The sequence below is a fragment of the Antechinus flavipes genome, chromosome 6 (assembly GCF_016432865.1).
Source record: "Antechinus flavipes isolate AdamAnt ecotype Samford, QLD, Australia chromosome 6, AdamAnt_v2, whole genome shotgun sequence".
Taxonomy (NCBI): Eukaryota; Metazoa; Chordata; class Mammalia; order Dasyuromorphia; family Dasyuridae; genus Antechinus; species Antechinus flavipes.
In genome coordinates this window covers 96,219,389-96,243,729 of record NC_067403.1, presented here as the reverse complement: position 1 = coordinate 96,243,729, position 24,341 = coordinate 96,219,389, and the positions used below count along the sequence as shown (strand labels likewise).

The window sequence follows — 24,341 nt, the reverse complement described above, 5'->3', positions numbered from 1 at the left end:
AAAAATATTGCAGACCACTGTAATAAAAAGAAATACAAATTAAAACAACTTAGATTATAGAACACACTGATCAATTTGGCAAAGAATACAAAAAAGAAAATGACAACAGTTGGGGGTAGAAATGGGGAAAATAAGCAATAGTGATGGAGCTGTGAATTGAACCAGTTATTCTAGAAAGCATAGCTCAAATACCATCAAACTGATCATACTTGTTGACCTCACAATACCATTATCAAATATTTATCCCAGATATTAAAAAAAAAAGGGGGGGGGGGGAATAACAATGAATGTGAAAACACTTATAGTCATATTTTTATTTTACATGGAGAATCTACCAATTGGGAAATTCACTAATATAGGAATTCTCAGATGAACAAATTCCTTCTTCCAATTCAGGTTGGCACTTTCTTTGAAAATTTTAGTTTAGTCACTTGCCCAAGATCACATAGCTAGAAAATACAAGAGGGTGCCATCTTCCCGTCTTCTAAGCAACTTTCTATTTACTACTCCAAGAAAGCACAGTAATATAATGGAGTAATTATTACATTGTAAGAATTACAAAGGAAAAGACTCAAAGAAATTCAAGATTGTACACTGATTAATTGATTGATTGATTATAACTGATACAAATGAAGTGAGAACCAAGAGAATAATATACATTATGACAACAGTGATGAATGTCGAAATGATCAACCATAACACTAGAAGAACAACAAATTACACTTCCCATTTCTTGGCTAAGAAATGATAGACCAAAAGTGCAGAAAGAAATATTAGATTTTTTAAAAATCTGATTATGCCTAATGGATCAAAAAACTTTTATTGAGAGGGGACAAAGATGTAGAGACAAAGATAGACAGACAGACACACATCTTACACACACACACACACAGACAGAGATAGACACAGAAGTATCAGTGAAACATTTTTCAAATGTACAGAAGAGCACAAGTCCAAAAGGTGATGCAAGCTATGTGTAATCGATTAATTTTCATTTATATACACAATTCTTTTTCTGTGCCTTTAAAAAAAATGTTTTCAGACAGCAATAGAATCAATGAAAAAAAATGTTAAGAAATGAGGCCTTTAAGTACCAGATTTCAAGCTATTCTATAAAGATGTAAACATCAAAACAATTTTATACTGGGGGAAAAAAAAAAAAACAAGTAGGACATCTAGGGGCACAGTGAATAGAACATTGAACCTAGAATTAGTTAGTTTAAAGGTGATCACAACACTTAACGCTGTATGATTCTGGGAAAGTCATTTAATCAAGTTTGCCTCAGTTTCCTCATCTGTAAAATGAGCTGAAGGACATGGAAAATCACTGCAGTATCTTTGCCAGACTCCAAATGGGTTGGATGTAACAGAGAGCAACCAAAAAAAAAAAAAATAGAGTGCTTGATCAATGGAATACATCAGATATACAAAAAACAGAAGTAAATGAGCACAGTACTCCAGAGTTTGATAAACTCAAAGATCCAGCTTTGGAGTAAGAACTCACTATTTGACAAAACTATCTGAAAAATCAATAAATTGATCTGGCAAGAACTGAACATATATTAGGTATAGATCAATATTTCACACGGTCTACTAAGAGAAACTCAACTTGGGTACAAAATGGGTAATATCATAAGCAAATTAGCAAAACATGTAAGAAATTAAGTGTCAAGTCTACAGAAGTCTTACCAAAAGAGAAAGATTCACAGAAAGTAAAATGGATAATTTTGATTATGTATAATTAAAAAGGTTTTGTGTAAACAAATATAATGCAGCTTAAAATAGAAGAAAAACAGTAAATTAAGAAAAAATTTTTGCTTAAATTTCTCTTTTAAAGGTCTCATTTCTTATATGATCTGAAGCAAATATATAAGAGCCTTTTCTCAATTTAAAAAAAAGGTCAAGGCAGTCTCCTTAAAAAAAAAAAAAAAAAGCTATCAATGTTTTATGAAAAAATATTCTAAATCAGTAACAGGAAAAAAATTCAAATAATCCTGAGAAACCACCTATCAAATTGGCTAAGATGACAGAAAAGCAAAATGGCAAATAGATGGGATGTGGGAAAAAAATACAACAATGTACTCTTGGTGGAGAGAACTTTAGAACTATGCCCCCCAAATGATTACATAACCTTTGACCCATTAAGATTGCTACTAGGTCTATGCCCCAAATATGAGAAAAAGGTAAAGGACTCAAATGCACAAAAATTTTTAAGGCAGTTCTTTGTGTGATGGCCAAGAACTAGAAACCAAGAAGATGCCCATCAACTGGGGAAAAAGCAAAACAAATTGTAGTATATGAACATAATGGAATATTACTGTGCTATAAAAAATGATGAAAGGGGAATCATTTCTAAAAAACCTTATATGAACTAATGCAAAGTGAAGAGAAACACAAAAATTTACACAGTAACAGTAAAGATACTCAACTGCAAAAGACTTAGTAACTCTGATCAGTACCAAGCCCTAATGCAATTCCAGAGGACTAATGATGAAAAATGCTATTCAATTCCAGGTAGAAAACTGATGGTTTCAGAAAAATTAAAGTATATTTTTGTCTTTATCATGATTAATGCAAAAAAAATTTTTTGCATGATATTGGTAATGGGTTTTATATTTCTTCTCAATGTGTGGAGAAAGAGTAAATAAATTTGCAATAAGTTATTAGAGTCAGTGTGACATAATGGTGAGACAGCCAGTACCATGGTCAGGGAGATGAGGGTTTTAAGTCCCACCTTTGTCATAAACTGGGTAGGCAAGTCATTTAATCTTTCAGTGCCCTGTGAATTTTTTTAAAACTGATTCACTGAGAAGGTATTAATCTTCATTGAGATAACTTTTAAGGGTTTTAAAAGCTAATCATCCTGGAACTACTGTAATTAATAATGAGTAGGCATATTACTATACTAAGGAATGTATGAAAGTAGCTGTATGGAAGACAGACTAAAGTTGGGAGAGTCAAGGCAAAAAAAACCAATTGCCACTTCAATAATCTAAGTGAGAAGAAGTAAGATCTAAAGTGATAGCTGTTTGAATACAAAGAAGGGATCCGGGCAAAAGATGTAGAGGCAGAAAGAGCAAAATTTGGCAACTGATTAAATATGTTGAGGGAGAGAAAATAAATAATATGAGATGACACCAAGGTTATGAATGTAAAAGGTAAGAAAAACAATACTAGGTCTGACAAATAAGGAAATTCAGAAGGTGGCTGGGTTTTGAGGGAAAGTTGTTTTAGACATGATGGGTTTGAAGTATCTCTGGAATATACCGTTGGAAATGTTCATTTGACAATTAGTGTTGAAAGTCAGGGAAAGACTGTGCCTGTATATTATCAATTTATGATGATGGAGATGATTATTAAACCCATGGAGTTCAAAAGGAAACAATAACTTCTTAAATGTTCTCCCTATTCCTTCTGCTTTTCCTATCTGTCCTCCATACAGATGGGATATGCCAGGCTGTCTCCCAAGTCTCCAATGCATTCCCTCCTCTTTCTTGTAGAAAAGCCCCTGCAAAGTGTTTCCAGATCTTCTCATTTGTTAGCACTCATTCTTGAAACTTCATTGTATAATTGTATAAATATGTATACATATATTGGATTTAACACACACACATATGTTTTTTTTTTGTTTTAAGTGACTTGCCCAGGGTGACACAGCCAGGAAGTGTTAAGTGTCTGAGACCAAATTTGAACTCAGGTCCTCCTGACTTCAGGACTGGTGCTCTACCCACTACATCAACTAACTGCCCCTGGACTTAGCATATATTTTAACATATTTAACATGTATTGGATTACCTGCCATTTAGGGAGGCAGTGGGGGGGGGGAGGGGAAAATTTGGAAGACAAGGTTTTGCAAGGGTCAATGCTGAAAAATTACCCATGCATATTTTGTAAATAAAAAGCTTTAATTAAAAAAAAACTTCATCATAATAGAACATTACTCTTTACATGCTGTCCCAGCAGTCTAAACTCGTAGAAGAAAGGGACCATTTTCTTTTTTTTTTTTTAAATCATTTTATTACTTTTAACACAGTACCTTTTAGAGAGTAGGCACTTAACAATGGCTGAGTTTTGTTAACAAAACAGCAATGTTCATTCTATTAGTGCTGTTAGTCACTGGCCATGTCATCTGTAGCATCTGCCAATGCTATTCTTGCAAATCAATGGATAGATATCAACAAACCATTTAGTTCTTCGATTTCTAGTATCTAAACTATATTTTCTAGCAGTTTTCACTGTCTTTCACTGCATCCACTTTTATATTTAAATCCAAAGGTTTAGTAACCAAGTTTTTTACTTAAAAAAAAAAAAAAACACATAAAATACTTTACTTCTTCACCTAACAGACACTAGCCTCTAAGCTGTAATTACCTTCATAATGGTTCGCTGTACCAGGGGCAAAGTGAAAAGATGGCCAAATGAAAAGGCTGGATATAAAGAAAAAAAAAAGGTAATATGATAAAAGTGCTAAAGATAGTAAGTACTACTCAGATCAAAGAATACAAAGCTAGGAAAAAGGAAAATTCTCCAGGGGGGAGGGGAGGGGGGAGGTAAAATGGGCCCTGAAAAAACACCTAGGACTAAGATAAGGGGAGGGAAAGGGGGTCAATTTACAGAAGTAGGAATGAGCAAAACTGTAGAGATTGGATCCAGGAAAACCAAGAACATATTCCACAACAATCTAAGCTGTGTTCAAAGTCTTTTTCGGCATAAGGAACAATTCATAAAGCATTATTGTCATTTTTAAAACAAAAAATTTGAGAAGGCTTATGTATAACCTTCATGCAATAAAACACACAGGATGCCACAATTTCCAACATAGGCTGTTACCATAATGTGCAGCTCTACTGCTTTCCTGTAACCTCTGTAGCCCTTGAAACAATTTTGATTAGTTACTTATATGGATGGCCTATATGTTTATATTTTTGTTTCCCAATACTGATCTTTCCTTTCACATGCTCTCAGCCAACCCAGCCCGTGTTGCACAGTTGGAAATATATATAGTAATTCCTAGTTCACAGACTAATTTTCTACATACATTTGAATAGTATTCTTCAGTGTTCTGATAACTGCTACCATCTGATAGCAAAATTTACCTCAGGTTCAGACTTAATGATCCAAACTTGAGTTACTGCTTGAATAGAATATAGTAAAACCGTATAAACCGTCACTAGTAGCCCCAAGTTGAAATTCTTAGGGACAAGAATGCTCTTTGGCACTAGCCTTAGTGTTTTAGTTGAAAAAAATCAGAATTAGGGATAGGCAATGTGAGAATTTAAGATTTAAGATTCAGTATCTACTCTTTCCACAATTACAATATGTCCTTAAATCACTAGGTAAAATCTTTGGAAAAACTACCCTTTTGTGTATCCTACCATCCTGATAGAGCTGAATGCATTATAATTCACCTTTTTCTTAAAATTAAGCATTTTGAAATTATTTTCAAAAAAAAAATCTCTAAAATATATTGACTAAAATAAGCCCTATAATGAGTAATTTAAGCATTATTTTTTTTAAAAAAATTGTGTCCCATACATAAAAGATCCCAAAGAAATTGACGATTTTTTTTTTGGGGGGGGGTGTCTTATTTTAAAATACTAGCATAAGATAGACATCTAATTCTCATAGTTTAAATGTTTTTATACTGTCAATGAAAAGAATAATTTCATTTTTGTTAATGTGACTTCAAAATAGCTAAATTACAAGTATACTAAAAGACAGTAGAAAAATATACAGTAGGCCTAATCAATATGCCCAATTTTGCAATCTATCACCAATGATGATCTGCATTCCAACTGCGGAATAACAGCTAATGTTCATAAACATTGTAAGTAACGTTTCATTTGATCCTCACAAGTCATGAAGGTACATGAAAACCCAAAGAAAGTAAGTGACTTGTTTAAAGTCACAACTAGTAAATGGTTATATATCCCTGAAAACAAGGACTTTGCAATTCAATTAGTGAAAATTATAGCCAATGGATAATTGAAGTCTCAGTGACATCTTTGCAATATTAAAAAAGCTCCATTGTGTAAATCATTTAAGAAATTATAAGAAAATGTGGTGTCACACAGATTGCATTCAGAGGGGCTTTGATCTACATCTTACTCAGAGGGAATAACCACATTGATAAAAATTAAATGTCAAAACAAATGTTCTAATTTCATTGACTTCCTCTACTTGGGGACTTTTATTTCTCCTCTTCAAATGTATCCCTTGAAAAAGAAGGGCCCAGAAAATATATGAAAAATGTTACACAATGGTAGAAAATAATCCAAATATTTTTGTGAAAGTCACAGAGCTTTGTTATAAAAATAAAAGTGGTGTTAAAGTTTAGCAGTAGGTAGCACTACCTTTTTCAGTATGAAAGGGAGGTCACAAATATACACATAAATATACACATCCTGAAAAAAATATATATTTTTAGGAAAAACAGGCCCTTGTGACTTACAATGATCACACACACACAAACACACAAAGCAATATACCAAGATAAAAGATAAGAAAAATTGCATAATAGCCTATAATTCTGTAATCCAGCCGCCAATCCTATTTGAGAAATCTAAAAAACCTCAACATTTAAGCATTAGCACTGTCCCTAACTTCACAGGAAATCTTACATTTCCAAAATAATAAGGAAAAAGTTGCTCTATCTAGTCCCCTAGACTAGGGGTAAAGTCTAGGTAAAGACAGGTAAAGAAAATAATATCCCAAACATCCTGGCCTACACATTTCTTCTGATATTTGATAAAACTTATAAAAACACTGATCTCTATTGTACTCTAAAGTAGACTAATATTATTCACATTTTTCAGATGAGGAAGCAAAGGCTCAAAGAAATCAAATAGCATCCCCTTATAATTGAAACTGGTACAGCTGGAACTGGAACCTAGCTTCTCAGATTTCAAATGCAGTGTTTTTTCTATAGCTGCATACTGCCCACCTCCCTACCTCGAAAATACACTAGTGACATACTTTAAACATAGACAAAAACACCACACTCCTATACTGCAAAGCTGGAATGGCTCTCACATTCCTCCTAGAAATAAGAAAATACCCTATTAGCCACTTTTAAAAAAAAAAAAAGATAATAAAACTACAAATGATCACAAATCAAAAACATCTTTATTCCAATAGCCACAAGTGCAAACGGCAGTAAGTCAGTTCACTGTTACAGCACACAGATCAAAATCATGTAAATGCTAGAGACATAAGAAAAAAACACTAGAGTAGCAAGAAAGGCTCCTCAATTTAAAAAAAATATATCAAGTACATTGCAAAAACCTCTAGCCTAAAATCCGCTAGTCAGGTCAATCCAGGACCATTTTAACTTAATTATACCAGCGGCATATTGCAGCTGAACAGGAATCCTTTGAAAAAGGAAGCAAGATTTTCTAAAAGACAACCACCATCAACGTTCAGCCCTTCCCATACTTCCTGTGCTTAATGGCAATGCAAGGCTACTGGTGAACTGCACATGCAGCCAAGACTTCCTTGAATTAGAAGCTTGATTTATTCAGTGTAAAATTTAATCTTGCACAAACTCTTGATATTTTGATCTTTAGGCAAACTGTAAAAAAATATGCTCAAGATTCAAAAGAAGGAAGGTCAACCACCACAAGTTGTGTTTCCCACAAAGGGCATTCTACTACAAAGGCAAATGTTCAATTTCATTTTCCTTATGGATATGGTGTTACCAATTTCAAAAAGATGTTTGAAAAATTTATTTAATACTTTTAAGGCTTTTTGATTTTTTGTAAGATGACCTTTTAAATTTCCTCATTAAATGTGTTATTAAATATATATTACTATATACATATTTCTATATATACAGAGACCATATGTAAAGTAGAAAAAAAAGTTCTCACTAGAGCAGTAACACAAGGCTGTAAATGTTCTTATCACTTAATAGCCAGGATACATGCTTATTTTGGCCCCCTTGAAGCAATTTTAGCTACCATTCTCTTGTATGTTTAGCTTCTGAAAAGTTTACAGATGTTTATTTGGTCTTTTTATCCAGCTGTTGCAATTTCTTCATCTTTTCATAGTAGGCAACATATTGAGAGTCTGTACCAAAAAGTCTATCCCACCATGTAAATGTTGAAGCATAGTTTCCAACGAAGTTCATGTGGTGGAAATCATGATGCCGTGCACCAGTATAAAATGGTATCAATTTCAGAGGGTTGAGAGGAATATCATAACCACTGAAAGGGAAATTTAAAAAAAATCAATATGGATATAAAATAAAATCAGAGCATGTTTTGTAACTACAAAAATAGGCAGTATATTCATCAAAGATAAAAAAAGAATCAAAGGAGGCATTCTGAAGAGCAGTTTTTAGAAGGGGAGAAAAAAAAAAAAAAAATCAACCTGAAGAGATTTTTTTTTTTTTTGCTGAGGCATTTGGGCTTAAGTGACTTGCCTAGGGTCACAAAGCTAGGATGTGTTAAGTGTCTGAGGCCAGATTGGAACTCAGGTCCTCCGGACTTCAGGGCTGGTGCTCTATCTACTGCACCATTTGGCTGCCCCCAGGAGATTTTTTTTAAAAAGCTGTTTTGATTTGAGATAACTACTGATGACTAATCATGTCACAACCCTAAGATGAAATATTGCATAAATTATTTTTTGTTTCCTGCCTTAGGGAGGAAAGTGTCTAGAGGCAATTTGTGTTACCTAGTATTATGTTTTACTCATTTTTTTGCAATGTATATATGTGATCATTCTTTAAATTCATTTATCTTTAAATTCTTTCAATTCATGTGATGAAAAATTGCTGTTTTGTCTTTTAAAAAGACTTCATCAATGCACAAATGATGTACAATGACAAATGATTGCAAAAGATAAAAAATGGAACAAAGCTACTCACCCTCTTGCTGGAGAGGTAAGAGAATGAAATATACATTTTTGGATATAATCTATGAATGAATTGTTTTGCTGAACTAGCAATGTTTGTTGTGAAGATTTTTTTTTCTTCAACTGGAGAGAAGGGAGTTACAGAAAAAAATTTGTTTTTAAAAAATGGATTTGACTATGGATTTCACAGCAAAACAGACTAAAATTATTGTAAATACTTCAAAAGAAAAAAGAAAATTTATTACTCTTCTAAAGTATAGTATCTAAATATATCTTCAGGTAAATAGTGAATCATAATCATTAAGATATATAATGCAGCTTTATTACCTAAATAGGATTCACAACTTACCTATGCACATCAATGGTTTCTATTAAGCGAACTGTGACCCATGCCCAAAGAAGGACTACATGGTCACAAAAGATCAAAATTCCAATAAAAAACCCTGTTCCAAGAATGAGGGTTTCCAAAGGATGTGCATATTCAGCTTCCATTCCAAATGGGGCCTTAAAAAAAAAATAAAAGCAGGTAAGATTTTTTTTTTTAATTTCATTAACCAAAGACCTTAAAAAAAATCCCAGAGTATAAATAACAGTAATTCCAAGAAAAACATCCTGTATAAAACCAGTTCAAGTAGATCTCATAGGGGTTCTCAAAAACATTCTCAAATGACCACTGTCAATCAGGATCCTGAAACAGTATTAAGATAGATGATCAACCTAATGGTTTTAAAGAAACATTACCTCTACTGTTAACCTGTAATGACTACACTTCTCAAGGCAACTGCTTTGGATGGGATTTTAATGTGGCCTACATGTCAGTAATTATATCTGAATTAAGGACTATTGAAAAAAGTAACATCTAAATTTTCATCACTAAGCATATAAACTTATTGGAACACAATGAGTAATGCAATGTCCCATATATGAAATTGGATTCTCAGTGAAAAATGACTTTTGCAATGCTTTTAATTACTACCGATTAGAGAAAGAAAATTAAAACAACTTTGAGGTACCACTTCACACCTATCAGATTGGCTAAGATAATAGAAAAGATAATGATAAATGTGGAAGGGGATGTGGGAAAACTGGGATACTACTGCACTGTTGATGGAGTTCTGAATGATCCAACAATTCTGGAGAGCAATTTGGAACTATGCCCAAAGGGCTATTAAACTATGCATACCCTTTGATCCAGTAGTAGTACCATTACTGAATCTGTATCCCAAAGAGAGCATAAAAAAGGGAAAAGGACCCACATGTGCAAAGTTGTTTGTGGCAACCCTTTTTGTATTGGCAAGAAACTGGTAACTGAGTAGATGCCCATCAGTTGGGGAATAGCTGAATAAGTTGTTGTATATGACTGTAATGGAATTATTATTGTTCTATAAGAAATGATAAACGGACTGATGTCAGACTGATGTCTGGAAAGACTTAAATGAACTAAGGGAAATGAGCAGAACCGGAGAACTTTGTACACAGTAAGAAGATTATGTGATGATCAACTATGATAGACTTAGCTCTTCTCAGCACTACAATGATTCAAGACAATTACAATACATTTGGAATAGAAAATGCCATCTGCATCTAGTGAGACAACTATGGAGACTGAATGCAGATTGAAGCATACTATTTTCACCTCTTTTGGGTTGTTTTTTTTCTTGTGGTTTTTCTATTTTGTTCTGATTTTTTTTTCACAGCATGACAAATATGGAAATATATTTAAAATGACTGTGTATAATCTTTATCAAATTGCTTGCTACTAGGAGGGAGGGAGGAAAAAAACCAAAATTCAAAATCATACAAAAATGAGTGTTGACATCTTTACATGTAATTGGAAAAAATAAAATACCATTTAGAAAAAAATTGACTTTTGAAGGGATGATGTGGAAATTAAATAGGCACTATGGTAAAAATTATTAAAGTTAAATTATAAACTAAATTATATACTATATATTTTATTTAAATGTATAAACAGCACATCAAAATATTTCATAAAGGAGGTAATGATATGAATGATATAAAGTGTTTTCTGACTTTTCAGTAACAAGAGAATAATACATAAATCTTCAGTTATAAAGCAGAAAAGACTAGGATGCTATAGCAATATATGGCTGTTTTTAACAAAAACAACAAAATGATCAAATGATTATATATCTTGCTCAATATGTGATTTACCATGAAGACATATGGAAAAAAACAAATATTCTGTAACTAGCACTAAAGGGGATGGAGAGGGGGAAAAACTTAAAATCCCTGTAAATTTAACTAAACTTTAAAAAGTTTCTTAGTTGTAGAAATCTTGCTATTTTATAATAAATTCAACATAATTTTAATTTGTCCTTCTGTGAAATCACATTTTCTACAAGAAACATACCTGAAATTCATGATGAACTTTATGGATATATTTATATATTTTTTTATGATGTAAAAGTCTATGAAGAAAATAGTGCCAGGTATCTTCAATCACTGCACAACCAAAACATCTGGCCAGCAGCATATGCCTTTATAGATTTAAAAAAAAAATTATTAACAAAATATTTTCATTTTTACCACTTACTATACCTGTTTTGTTATTTTTTTTATTATGTTGCTCTAACCCACAAACATAATATCCAATGCTAAATTCAATTGAAATGTTTTTTTTTTTTTTTATTCTGAATGACCTGATAAAAATTCATAACAAAGGCTAGTTAAAAGTGCTATTAAACTAGTCTTGGGGACAAAAAGAGTGATTTATAACACAGTTTGATATAAATGATTAAAAGAATTGAAAAAATAATAATAGAAGTATAGACAATAAAGAGGCAAACCAATACCAGATTATCTCCAAATTTGAGAGTAGGAAAACTAACAGAATGAGATTAAAATATAACAAGCCTTCTAGAACAGAGTAATGCTGCTCAATTTGGGACTTAATGGATTTGAGGTGCCAGGAGGACATCCAAGCAAAGATAGTATGTCATTTTTCAGTATATTATGATTCAGGAGAACGGAGAATGAGTGACAGAGGTAAAATCATCTGCTTTATGATTTCAGGGGAAAGAGGAGAAGGTGAGCCTGCACTGGCAGGTATCAGATTTTTAAAATAATGTAAATATGCCCAAAGGGCTATCAAACTGAATACCCTTTGATCCATCAGTGTCTCTCTACTGGATCTGTATCCCAAAAAGATCATAAAGAAGGGGAAAAAGAACTCATATGTGCAAAGATGTTTGTAGCAGCCCTTTTTTGTAGTGGCAAGGAACTGAAAACTGAGCAGATGCTCATTAGTTGGAGAATGGCTGAATGAATTATGGTATAAGAATGTTATGGAATAGTACTATTCTATTAGAAATGATGTTCTATAAGAAATGATCAGCAGGGTGATTTCAGAAAAGCGTGGAGAGACTAACATAAACTAATGCTAAATGAATTGAGTAGAATCAGGAGACTACTGCATATGGCAACAAAAAGATTATGTGATGATCAACTCGGCTCTACAATGACAAACTTGACTCTACAATGTACTGATTCAAGACAATTCCAATAGACTTGGGATAGAAAGAGCCATCTGCACTAAGAGAGAAGACTATGGGGACTGAATGTGGATCACAACATAGTTTTGTTGTTTGCTTATTTTTTTCCTTAGTTTTTGATCTGACTTTTCTTGTGCAGCACAAATTTGGAAACATGTTTAGAAGACTACACGTTTAACCTGTCTAGGGGAGGGGCCAGGTGGGTAGGGAGGAAGGAAAAATCAGGACCACAAGGTTTTGCAAGGATGAATGTTAAAAACTATCTTTGCATGAATTTTTGAAAAATAAAGTTATATAATAAAATTTGAACAATTTGCAAACACAAAGAAATTAAGTCAAGCAGATCAAAATGTCACTGAAATATAGATTGCGATAGTTATGTGCTAAGTTCACTAAAATTTGTCTTCTAATCCCAGTATTGCTACTGCACACTGATCTTTTTATTACTCTTCCTTGATGACTATCAAATTTCCCACAAAATTTGTTCTATTACTTCTGCCTCATGTAATGCCTTTTCCCCCCTTTAGCGAGAAATTGGAAACATGTCACCTCTTAAAAGGGGGTTTCTTTTTCTGATTTTCCCAATCTAAGTTTCCTTTCCCCTTCACTCATGATGAAATTACTTAAGCATTAATTTTGTAGATTATGTAGATGAACATAGTGTTTCCTTTCAGAAGAATGTTAACTCCTTACTAACAAGCACAGTTCCTAGCAAAGAAATGGGTACTGATTAAATGGTTACTGAATTGAAACTAAATTAAGAGATATGAGCTATTTAAGGTTTAGTATAAGATGACCTTTGGTAAAATTACGTAAGCATTTTTTGGGGGGGTAATTGCTCATCTATGTGCAAAATGTTTTCCGCCAGAAAAATGTAAACTCCCAAAGGATAAGATCAGTGCACTGATCAAATGCTTAGTTAAGCACTGAAACAGAATTTAAGGACAGAGCTAGTTAAAGTTTGATATAAAAGGACACTTTGTTATGCCTTTCATTTACCTATATATTGTGTACCATTTTAAAAACTAAAACATTGTTTCATTTTCGCTATAGTGTATGACAAAAACTGACACATAGTATATTAAAGCTTACAAAATGCTTCACAAACATTATGTCTTGTAAAAACCTTGAGAAGTGGACATCATAACTATTATAATCTCTATTTTATAGGAAAGTTAAATGTCTATGCTCAAACTGCTATTAAATGTTGGAATCAGGACCTGAATCAAGGTCTTCCTGACTCAAATTCCAGGCATTTTTTAAGTTATAGCAGTCTGCCTCTCTTAGAACCTAGTTACGCAAACATCATGGAACATGCAAAATGCTGGCATTATGAATACAATTTCCAGGCAAAATTCTAGAAATAATTATTTAAAGGATGGTTTGTAAGCTTTTTAGAAAGTCATACCAGTAAAATCTCATTTTCTTTTTGATAACTTGACTAGATTGACAGGATCAGAGAAATGCTATAAACAAAGCACTTCTGGCCTATCAGATCATTGGATAATCCTTCTAATTTCCCTGGATAAAGTAAAGACATATAAACTAGAAGGTGGTACAATCAGGTGGATTCATAATTAGTTAAATAACTGGAGCTAAAGAAGAATGATTAAGAGGTCAGCATCATCAAAAACTTGTCTTGGAGTTTCATTGGATTCTGGCTTTAGTCCTGTTCTGTCATTTTTGATCAGTGACTTGGATGAGGGCAAAAGATATCATGCTTTTCCAACTTCAAAATAGTATGAAGCTGGGAGGGCTAGATGATATAATCTGAAAAGATAACTAATTGGTCATATTTTATACTAGAAAAAGCACACAACAGGGATATCAGCAATATGGGGTCCAAACCCCATGTTTGTCATTAATTTACCCTATGACTCTAGTCATTCTCTTGTAATTGGTCTGCTCAACTATAAAATAATTAGACCACATCTCTAAGGTCCTTCCTAGCTCTACACCTTGACAAGTGGTGATTGTAGTGATTAAATTTAATGGGGATAAAATGCAAAGGTGATTGTCTTCAAATCCTTGAAGGGACTACAAAGTGAAATAAAGATCAAATTATATTTGTCAGAAGGAGGAATTTAAATGAAGAGGTAGAGGGCACAGTGTGGTGGGGAAGAGCAGGAAAAGTACTGATATGCAAATCAAAAGAAAAAAGGAAACATTTAAAAGAGCAGAAAATTAAACTTGGTTTGCTTACCCTAACAAAGCAGAACTAAAAAACCAATGGACAGAATTACAAAGCTCTACTTGATATAAGGAGGAAAAACATTTTACAAGTGGAGTTAGGACATTTCTACCTCTAGAGGTATTCAAGATGAGACTGATCATCTGTGAGGAAAGCTGAAGAAGAGATTCCCACTTAAATATATTCTACAGATGTAACATAAAATTCTCTAACAGTTCTAGAATTCTATGGCAGCAGGCAAACTTCTGTCACTAGAAGCTATTTTCCAGGCAAATTTTCCTACTTCAGCAATGAAGGGCATAGAGAAACAAAACAAAGGAGGTAAACATTTAATATGCTTCACTTATTTTCAATGATCTCTATAGTGCATCTAGGCATGTATTTAAATGCTAGTCAGTTTTTATTTGATTATAAATAGCAGTTTATGATAAAAATCAAAGCCTCATCTACGTACCATCTTGGCATACTGTCCCAATCATAGGGAATATCAAAATATTCTGTAAAATACCAGGTACCACAAATCAAAGGTAACTGAATGCAAAAATGATTGAAGAGAATTACTTTGAAACATTTCCACTGGCCTTCCCAAGTTTCTGGTTTTTCCTATGAAAGAGAAAGTCATATTTTTAGTCTTAGTCAATACCAGCAGATTACTGAAGACTTGAATTCATTTGCTAAATTTCTAAGTTCTGTAATAATTATTTACGAAATAATTTCACGTTTTATTCCTACAACCTTAGGATATTTTAATCTACCCCTTAATTCCAAAACTTTTATCAGTTTCATAGCAATTACAATTATTATATTGATTTTAGGGAAGAAATTGCAAAAGAAGCTAAATAATACTCAATAAACTTAATCGCTAAAATATTACTATTCTGGAGAAGCCCCCAATAAATAACAATGGCTAACAGCATTTTTTTCTTGTTATGGAAGAGATATAACTCCTGACAGTAACTCAGGATTAGAGAAATGGACAATTCCATCTTTTCAATGGTACTCATGTCAGGAAAACAATATATTATTTTTCATCTAAAGTAAGTCAGACAATGCTAAAATTAAAATATGTATTTCTAAACAAAGAGGTGATGCTCAGGCTTTCCAGAATGAGAAAAAAATATTTAATCCATTATAAACTAGTATACACCATAAAGCATTCTAAATCGTATATAAAACAATTTCAATAGTAATCAATGGCATGAGAACTTGAATGCTGCAATGCAATTTTTTATTTTATTTCTTTTCAATTCTTGACCTTTTTTTTTGAAAAGATCACCTTTATTAAGTTCACAATATTCAGAAGGATTTCTTGGGATTAATTTTAATGAGGTATTTTTGAAGGATCTTTTAGTAAAGTAATACTTAAAACCACTTAATATCTTTTAAAAAACTTACCCTATCTCCCAACACATAATCAAAATCATTTTCACTTTGAATCCTGTTAAATATGTCATGCCTAGTTTTAAAATGCATAGACCAAATCTTACCTATAAAGAACTTTCCATCTTTTAATCCTCACTACTTGCTTCTTAGCAACAAAAGCTTCGAAGATTTGCTTAGCAATGTAGTCAGCAAAGACTGACTTTAATGCATAAAATCACGTGTCTGTCTGAGTCACTAATTTGTCTGTTGACTTTAGAGAGTGAACTGTGATTATGGCCAGAGCATTATCTTACTTGAGAATACCTATTTTTCAAAGGGCATATAAACTTTGGGCCCACCACCATGAGGGGACTTTGGTCAAAGAGATGGCAAAATTACCATCTTTTTATTAACAAAATGATTAAATTACCCCAAAATTATGTCTCTTGAACCTTTTTTAACTGTCACACTTCCACTTTGAGCTTTTATTCCTTAACCCTATCTCATACTCAAATTCATGCTGGGAAGTACATGACAAAAATAATCTGGACAGACAGGACATGGGACTAGCCTACTCAAAGGAAAACATATTTAAATCTTCAACAGGAAGATCTATCTATCTATCTATATGTATGTATGTATATTAATCCCATTTTACTGATGGAAAAACTGAAGTTCAGAGAAGTGATTTGTCCATGATTGTTAAGTTAGTGGCAGATGTTAAGATGCAATCAGTGTTACTGGTATAGTGAAAAAAATGCCAATCACAATTCAGGAATCATCTCTACTTCATACAAAGAATTTCATTCCTGCCTCCAAATATGGAATAATTTAAAGCAACAATCCATCTACTCAATACTAACTCAGCTGTGGGAAACAGAACAACAAAACCAAACAAACAAGGCAAAGAGAAAGTACTTTAAAGTTACAATCTATAAAACTGAGTTTTAAAAAGTGAAAGACAGGTAAACTGAAGAAAGATGTTGATGTAGTTTCTCTAGTGCCAAGAGAGAAGTAAATTTATTTAAGAGAAAAGATTTCTAAAGAGATTTTAAAATAAAATATAAACATTTATAAACAATAATTATACAATCTTTTGCACATTTTACTCACCTTTTGAATTTTATATTTTTGCATATAAGGTATAAACTGAAACAAAAATGCTGGTAAACAAAGTAAGAAATAGATCGCTTCATGAACTATGAGAGATCCCCATGTTGCAATCTGAAACTTTGTATAATTATTCAGCATGGAAATCCAAACATTTTTAAATGGTGCTTGCAGAGGATTGTCAGGTAATAAGGAATCTAAATACTCCACTGCCAAGGATACTGAACCAAAGATGTTGGCACTTTCATTTGCAGCCATTATTCAAATTTCTTCAGCCTTATTATTCTGAAAAAAATAAAATAAAATAAACTGATAGTAAGACCAGGAAAAGACCTACTGAATTTTAACTTATTTTTAAAAGATTACTAAAAGCCCCTAAAGTTGTAATAAATATATATACCCTCCCCATTTCCTAATTTCTTTACTGCTGTGAAGGAGAACCACTTATCTCCCTGTAATGAAGGTTTGCAAACCTTGATGTCACATCTCTTCTCTCACCTCCAATAGCTGTCAAATCTTACATTTTCTACTTTTATAATACCTATCACATACATTCTATTGTCTCCTTTATCACTGTCCCCACTTTGGTAGAGCCCCCAGCACTTCACATCTGGACCATGTCAATAACCTACCACTCCACCTCAGGTTTCTTTCTCCCCACTGCAGTCCATTTGCTACTCAAGTGTCAAAAATGATCTTCCTAAAAGCAGACCTGCCCATGTCACCCCAGTGCTCCTAAATCAATTCCAATGGTTCTCTGCTGCCATCAGAATCAAATATAAAAATCCCCATAACTTGCATCATCTACATTTGTAATCTGCTTTTATCTTTCCTCACACATTCTTAGATCCAGACACATGGGTTTCCTTGCTGTTCTTCACACATGTTACTATCTTTCCAATTGAACATTTTCAAAGGTAGTCCCCCATGCCTGGAATTCTCTCCTAATAATCCATCTCTAAACTTTCCTGATGTCCTCAGTCTCAGCTAAGTCTTTAGGAAGCTTCTCCTGATTCCCCCATAAAGGGGATTTCTTTCTGTGGATAATTTCTAATATATCCTGTATATACTTTGTTGGAAAATTGTTTGCATGACCATATTCTGCTTATTTCTGTCATTCCTATTGCTTAGCAAGTACTAATGTTTGTACAATGCCCCCTACTACAACACACACATACTCACTCTCCCTCTATTTCCCCCCTCCCCTCACCGCCTTTCTCTCTCTCTCTTTCCCCCTTATTTCTCTGTCTGTCTGTCCTCACTTGGAAATGATCGATTCAAATAGAAATCTGTTCAGGGAATTATTTTTAAGAGCAATATACTACTAAAATCTGTCCCTTTTTAGTATGGTACATGAAATTAAAATACCATGTCTTAAAAGTAATGAGGAGTACTTCCTTTATAAAGAAACCAATATTTATAATTGTCTATCTCCAGCAGAATTAACCCATTCAAAAAAAAAAAATCTTATTTTTGACACAAACTGGCTGTGTGATCATGTGCAAGCAACTTATAAAGAATGTCATTTTCCTGAAGTAATTTACTTGAAGACTATGATAACTCATCATTAGGACTCAGTTAAAAAACTTCACACTTAAAAAAAACATGTTACAATATATGAATTAACATTCGGAATTATCTTTTCCATTCTAAAAATAAGAAAAAATGGAATTTTCAAAAATTTAAAGTAATTACATATTGTCATCCACTAGACTTTTTTCAGTGATTAAGTTTATGAATATAAGTACCTTAGGATCAATCTCACTCAATACACAATACAGCTAAGTTACGACTTAAGAAAATGGAATGTGTTGTACACTGTAAGTCATGATGACTGTTTTGGCTTTTCTTAAAAGAGGCTTCTTAGAGATCAAGGGGAAATGACTGTGGTGTAAAAAAAAAAATAATAAATCTTGAAAGGATCTTACTGACGGGGAAAAAGATAACTTATGATGTAATAGTTGTATTTAGTATGAAGATATTCAGATTCATAGAAAATCTGTGGCACAAAAAATGCTAAAAAGCTATCCCAATCTTTATAATTTATAATTGAGAAAATGGGAACCCAGATATTAAAATTTTAAAAAAAAGACGTGCAATAAATATCACCTGGCCAGGAATTTGCAGAGCACCTGAGTCTAAAACCTAGAATTCTCAACACAAGTCATTGTTCTTTTCTACAACACTGGATTTAATGAGTAAACACATGTTGAATCTCTTTATTTCAAGCAAAGAACACTCTAGAAGAAAGTTCCAACATTTACTTCACAGAGGCACTAAGCTTCAATTACCTCATCTTCTACCTTCATACTTTTTTGTAACAGAAAAATCAGAGTGAGACCTTTTTTAGACATGGATAATGCAGGAATTTATTTACAAAGAGATATAATTTTTTTTCCTTTACTTTAAATGGGGTAGAGAGTTATAAGAAGTAGATTTTTGTTTTTTGAAATAAAAAAATCAATTTAAAAAAACTGCCACCAGGAGTAACAAAAATATATGTAGGTTACATAGGAAGTTATATTCTGTGTTATGGAATATAATTGCTCTGTAAGGAATGACCAGCAGGATGAATACAGAGAGGCTTGGAGAGACCTACATGGACTGATGCTAAGTGAGATGAGCAGAACCAGGAGATCATTATACACTTCAACAACGATATTGTATGAGGATGTATTCTGATGGAAGTGGATTTCTCTGACAAAGAGACTTAACTGAGTTTCATTGGATAAATGATGGACAGAAACAGCTACACCCAAAGAAGGAATACTGGGAAATGAATGTGAACTATTTGATTTTTGATTTTCTTCCGAGTTACTTTTACCTTCTGAATCCAATTCTCCCTGTGCAGCGGGAGAACTGTTCGGTTCTGCAAATATGTATTGTATCTAGGATATACTGCAACATATTTAACATATATAGGACTGCTTGCCATCTTGGGGGGGGGGGGGGAGGGAGGGAGGGGAAAAAACGAAACATAAGTGATTGCAAGGGATAATGCTGTGTAAAAATTATCCTGGCATGGATTCTGTCAATACAAAGTTATTATTAAATAAAATTAAATAAAAATAAAAAAAAAAGGAAGTTATATTCTGTTAAAATTTGTAGAAAATCCTTTTCTGGTAAATCTGGCTACCAGCTATTTAGGAGAATTTCATAGAAGATGGGAGTAGGCAAGGTGGACCCAGCACAACTGTAATTTTGCCTTTGAACATATTCTCAGTTTAGTGTCTGGCACATAGTAAGCATTTGATAAATGCATTCTGACAGACAAAATAAGGCCAAAGGGAGTGCTTGTATAGTTAAGGAAATCTTCCTTAAAATCCAGTTGTTTAGATATTTGAAAGCAAGAAACCATTAGGTAAGCTGAAACTTTGGGGTAGAGAAATAATAATATTCAAAGACAAATCATATGATCTAAATAATAATATAAGGATGTCAAATGAATTATAAGGAATCTGAGTTATCTTGGGAAGCTGTAAAGCAAGATCCAATTTGGAAATAGTAAGCAGTTATTAAGTGTCTACTATGTGCCAGGCACTGTGCTAATAAGTCCTGGGATTCCAAAGGAGCTTATAACATAATGGGAGGACAACATGCAAACAACCATATACAAACAAGACATATAGGGGAAAATCACTATTAGAAATAATCAATAGAGGGAAGGTAGAATTATGAGTAAATGGCACCTGGCAGAAGACAGGATTTTAGCTGGGACTTGAAGGAAGTCTGGAGGTAAAGATAAGAGAAAGCATTTCCAAAAATGGAGGACAGGTAGTCAAAAACGCTCAGAATTGAGAGATGGAATGTCTTGTGAGCCAGGGTCCTTGGACTGAAGAACAGAATGTATTGGGGGATAGGGGGTATAAGGTATAAAGTGGCTGTAAAAAATTACTATATGATAAGATAGTTCCGAAGAGCTTTGAACACCAAATAGAATATTTCATCCTTGATCCTAAAGGTAATAGGGAGCAAACGTAGATTAATGAAAAAGGGAGTGTCACAATTGGATCTGTGCTTTTGGAAAATCACTGGCAGCTAGCAGCTAAATGGAAGATAGACAGACTGGAGTAGTAACAGATTTGCAGCAGAATGACTAACTACTAGAATATTGTAATATTCCAAGAATGAAGAGAGAAGGACAGTTCCAGGGTAGTGGCAGTATCAGGAGAAATATTTTGAAGGTCAAATCCAACAGATTGGATATGACAGGGAGAGACAATGAGAAGTTGAGGATGACTCAGTATTACCGAACTTTGGAATGGGGAAGATTTTATGAGGGAAAAATAATGAGTTCAGTGTTGAAAGTGTTGAGTTTAAGATGTCTAATATGCAGCTAAAAATGAGAGAATGAAGGTCAACAGAAACTTATTTTTTGCATCATCATTAAATTATCATATCTTATAAATGTATAATATCTAGCCCTGATATATGCAGATTATTTAATATTTGAATAATAAATGGGTTACTATTTGGTACATCAAAATTTTACCATTTACACTTCAAAATAAAAATGCCTAATAAAACACTGGAATCTGAAGATCACCTGTAAAAGAGAATATCATTCCATAATAATTTAAAATAGTAGCTAATTTCAGCTTTACAGCATCCACTTTATAGAAAATAAACCATACTCTCTTAAAAAATATATATATGTTCTTTTCTGGCACCATTCCCTAAGGATGAGACCTAATAGGTACAATTTTGGCATTTAAACCCCTTCATAATCTGACCCCCAAATGAGTTCAGCCCTCCCTCACCCATTCTGGCCTACTGACTTTGTCAATGTGCCATGCACCGCCTCTGCGTCTTTGGTACATGCTATTGCCCACGCCCCATTTCAATGTTCTTAGAATCCTTAACTTGCTCATAGATTTAATAAAGGAACCAACCTCCTAAATCAGGGCTTTTTAATCTGGGGTTTATGAACTTGCTTATATTTTGATAACTGTATTCTATAACATAATTGGTTTCCTTTATAAGCCTGTGAATTTAAAAACATTAATCTGAGAAGTGGTCCAATCAGAGATATCAATAAACTGCTGAACAGGCCCAGGACACAAAAATGCTGAGAATCTTCTGTCCTAGACAGACTTTCCTAAAAGCCCCCAAAGCTACCAATATAAGATATAGACAGCTGCTTTATGAGACCCAGATAAGTTAATAAAATTAGCCACAGTCACAAAGACATTAAGTAGAAGAGTTAAGATGCTATATAGAAATGTCATGGTTTATTTTGATGTTGGTTTTTTGTTGTTTATTGGAGGGAAGAGAGAACCATATCCTGGGGATATGGTTTCAATGATATGGAGAACTACCATATAAAGGAAATACCCAATGCACTGCAGACTTTTTTCTAGTTCCTTATGAAGAAGCAAGCAGCAGAAAAATCTAGGAGCTAAAATAAATCTCATATATATGTAAATATACATAATATATATCCATGTGTATATATATACACACTATATATAATACAAAGTATTTATAGCTTATATACATATATATTTGCTTGTATATATATTGTGTATACATGTGTTACACACATTTATATGAATGATGTATTAGCCTAAGAAAAGGCTTATCACAGGCAGACTAGCCAGCAGGCTACTGCAGTAGGCTCAGGACTTAGCCAATAGGCCAGTCTGCCTGCCCTGGGTGGTGGCCATAGCAGAAATGTTGCTCAAAAGGTGAAATCAACAAGCCTTAGCAACAGATTGGATACTGGGAGATGGAGGAAGAAGGGAGAGATATTAAGGATTGAGGATGAGATACGTACATACAGACATACATATATGTCTGTATTTTTATTGTATTTGTTCTGTCCCTTTAATAAAAGGTTTAGAGACTGTTTTCTGTATCTCCAATAGAGACTTGGTAATTACGAAGACTTCAGCTAGAATCCTGCTTCAATTGTTGCTGGCTGAGAGCCCTCTCTTCCTCAGTTTCCTCAACTATAAAACATGACCTATCTCTCAGGGTTATTGTGAGGATCAGAAGCTCTCATAACACTTAAAGCTCTATATATCACTAACGGTTATTATTTCATAAAGAACCTGCAATAAATGCTTAAACGATTAAAGGATCCGTTCATTCACTAGGCAGCCCAGACACAAACAGGTCATTTTAGAGGATTGTCTTTGCTGCCACTTTCGGGACCTGGCTCAGAACGTGATGTCTCTGAGGATGACTCAGGACTCAGGAGTATCGCGTCCTGAGCCATCCTCGTCCTTGTCCTCGGCCTTGTCTGACGCCACGGCTTGCAAAGGATCAGATAGCCTGCAAAGGTGGGGTCGGGAGTTTTGCGGGCCTCAAAGGCCCAACCTGTTGCGCCCTTCTAGAAACGCACCTCAGAGATGGGAGCGGGGGCGGGAAGAAGGAGTAGGAGGAAAGGATCGAGAACATACCGGGGTTCTCCGGGTCCGCGGGTCACTTGCTCCCGCGCCCACAGGGATGCCGCAATGGCGACGCACACCTGTTCCGCTCTGCATCCCTCCGAGCCCCCCCCCCCGACTCTGCAAAGGCGAGGCGGACCTCTTGTCTCCTCAATCCCGATCCGAACAGGCCCGGACCGCGGGGGCGCAGGCGCACATCTGCTCGGACCCCCACCCTCACCTGGCGGGGGTGCATCCCTCCCCACCGCGGCGCAGAAGCCCCGGCACTCTGTGTCTGCATCCCCTCCCAGCCCCTCAGACACCTGCCAGACGCCCCAACACCCCTCTCCCGATGACGCCTCCCCCACTCACCAGAATCGTGCGCCCCAAAACGAGGCCGCAGAACCGAGCCCACCGCGCCAGTGCCTGCGCCCGGTACCTCACCTCCAGACAACCAGACCCAACTGCGGAGAGGAAAGCCGGCTACCGCCGATAGCAATTGGCAAGAACGCCAGACTGGGGCGGATCGCAGGACCAACCCCTTGGCGTTTATTGGTCCGCTCCCGGGGCTTGACGTCATGTTTCGTGGACGGAGCGAGGCCTCGGCTCCCGCTCTCATTGGCCGAACAGATGGAGTGAGGATAGTGAGACCTCGGCTCCTAACCACTCAGCGGGCATTTAGCGAGGGTCCGAACGGAGAAGCCCGGAGCTCCTGACGGCGTGAGAGGGCGGGTTTAAGTCGTTGCCAAGGCAACTGAGCTAGTTTTTTTTTTTTTTTTCCCTGCAAATCTTTTCCTTGGGGTGGAGGGGAAGGGCCTCTTTAAAGCTGGAAACCACCTTGTATTCACCTCAGCTTCAATAAGATCTAACCCCCACAGCCTCACCCCATTGGGGGAAGTGGTGAAGAATAGCTTCAATTCTTCCTGCCTCACGATCTTC

General features: G+C 34.6%; 1 protein-coding gene across 1 annotated transcript; it reads right to left on the bottom strand.

Annotated features, from left to right (window-relative positions):
- Positions 1–7,106: 7,106 nt before the first annotated feature.
- On the bottom strand, positions 7,107–23,877 carry MSMO1 (methylsterol monooxygenase 1). The gene is made up of 6 exons (XM_051964316.1): positions 23,775–23,877; positions 17,035–17,316; positions 15,014–15,162; positions 11,228–11,354; positions 9,203–9,357; positions 7,107–8,204 (listed from the first exon to the last, which is right to left on the bottom strand). Exons 2-6 carry the CDS (start codon positions 17,287–17,289, stop codon positions 8,000–8,002), a joined length of 891 nt encoding a protein of 296 aa, XP_051820276.1. The 5' UTR covers positions 17,290–17,316; positions 23,775–23,877; the 3' UTR covers positions 7,107–7,999.
- Positions 23,878–24,341: the final 464 nt, after the last annotated feature.

Bases quoted from the DNA above. Each gene is read 5' to 3' on its own strand.
- MSMO1 (XM_051964316.1), bottom strand. From the start codon at position 17,289: ATGGCTGCAAATGAAAGTGCCAACATCTTTGGTTCAGTATCCTTGGCA. The intron at 9,358-11,227 runs GTATGTTTCTTG...TTTTTTTTTAAG, and splicing joins AAGTTCATCATGAATTTCAG to GCCCCATTTGGAATGGAAGC. The intron at 8,205-9,202 runs GTAAGTTGTGAA...TTTCCCTTTCAG, and splicing joins GAAACCATTGATGTGCATAG to TGGTTATGATATTCCTCTCA.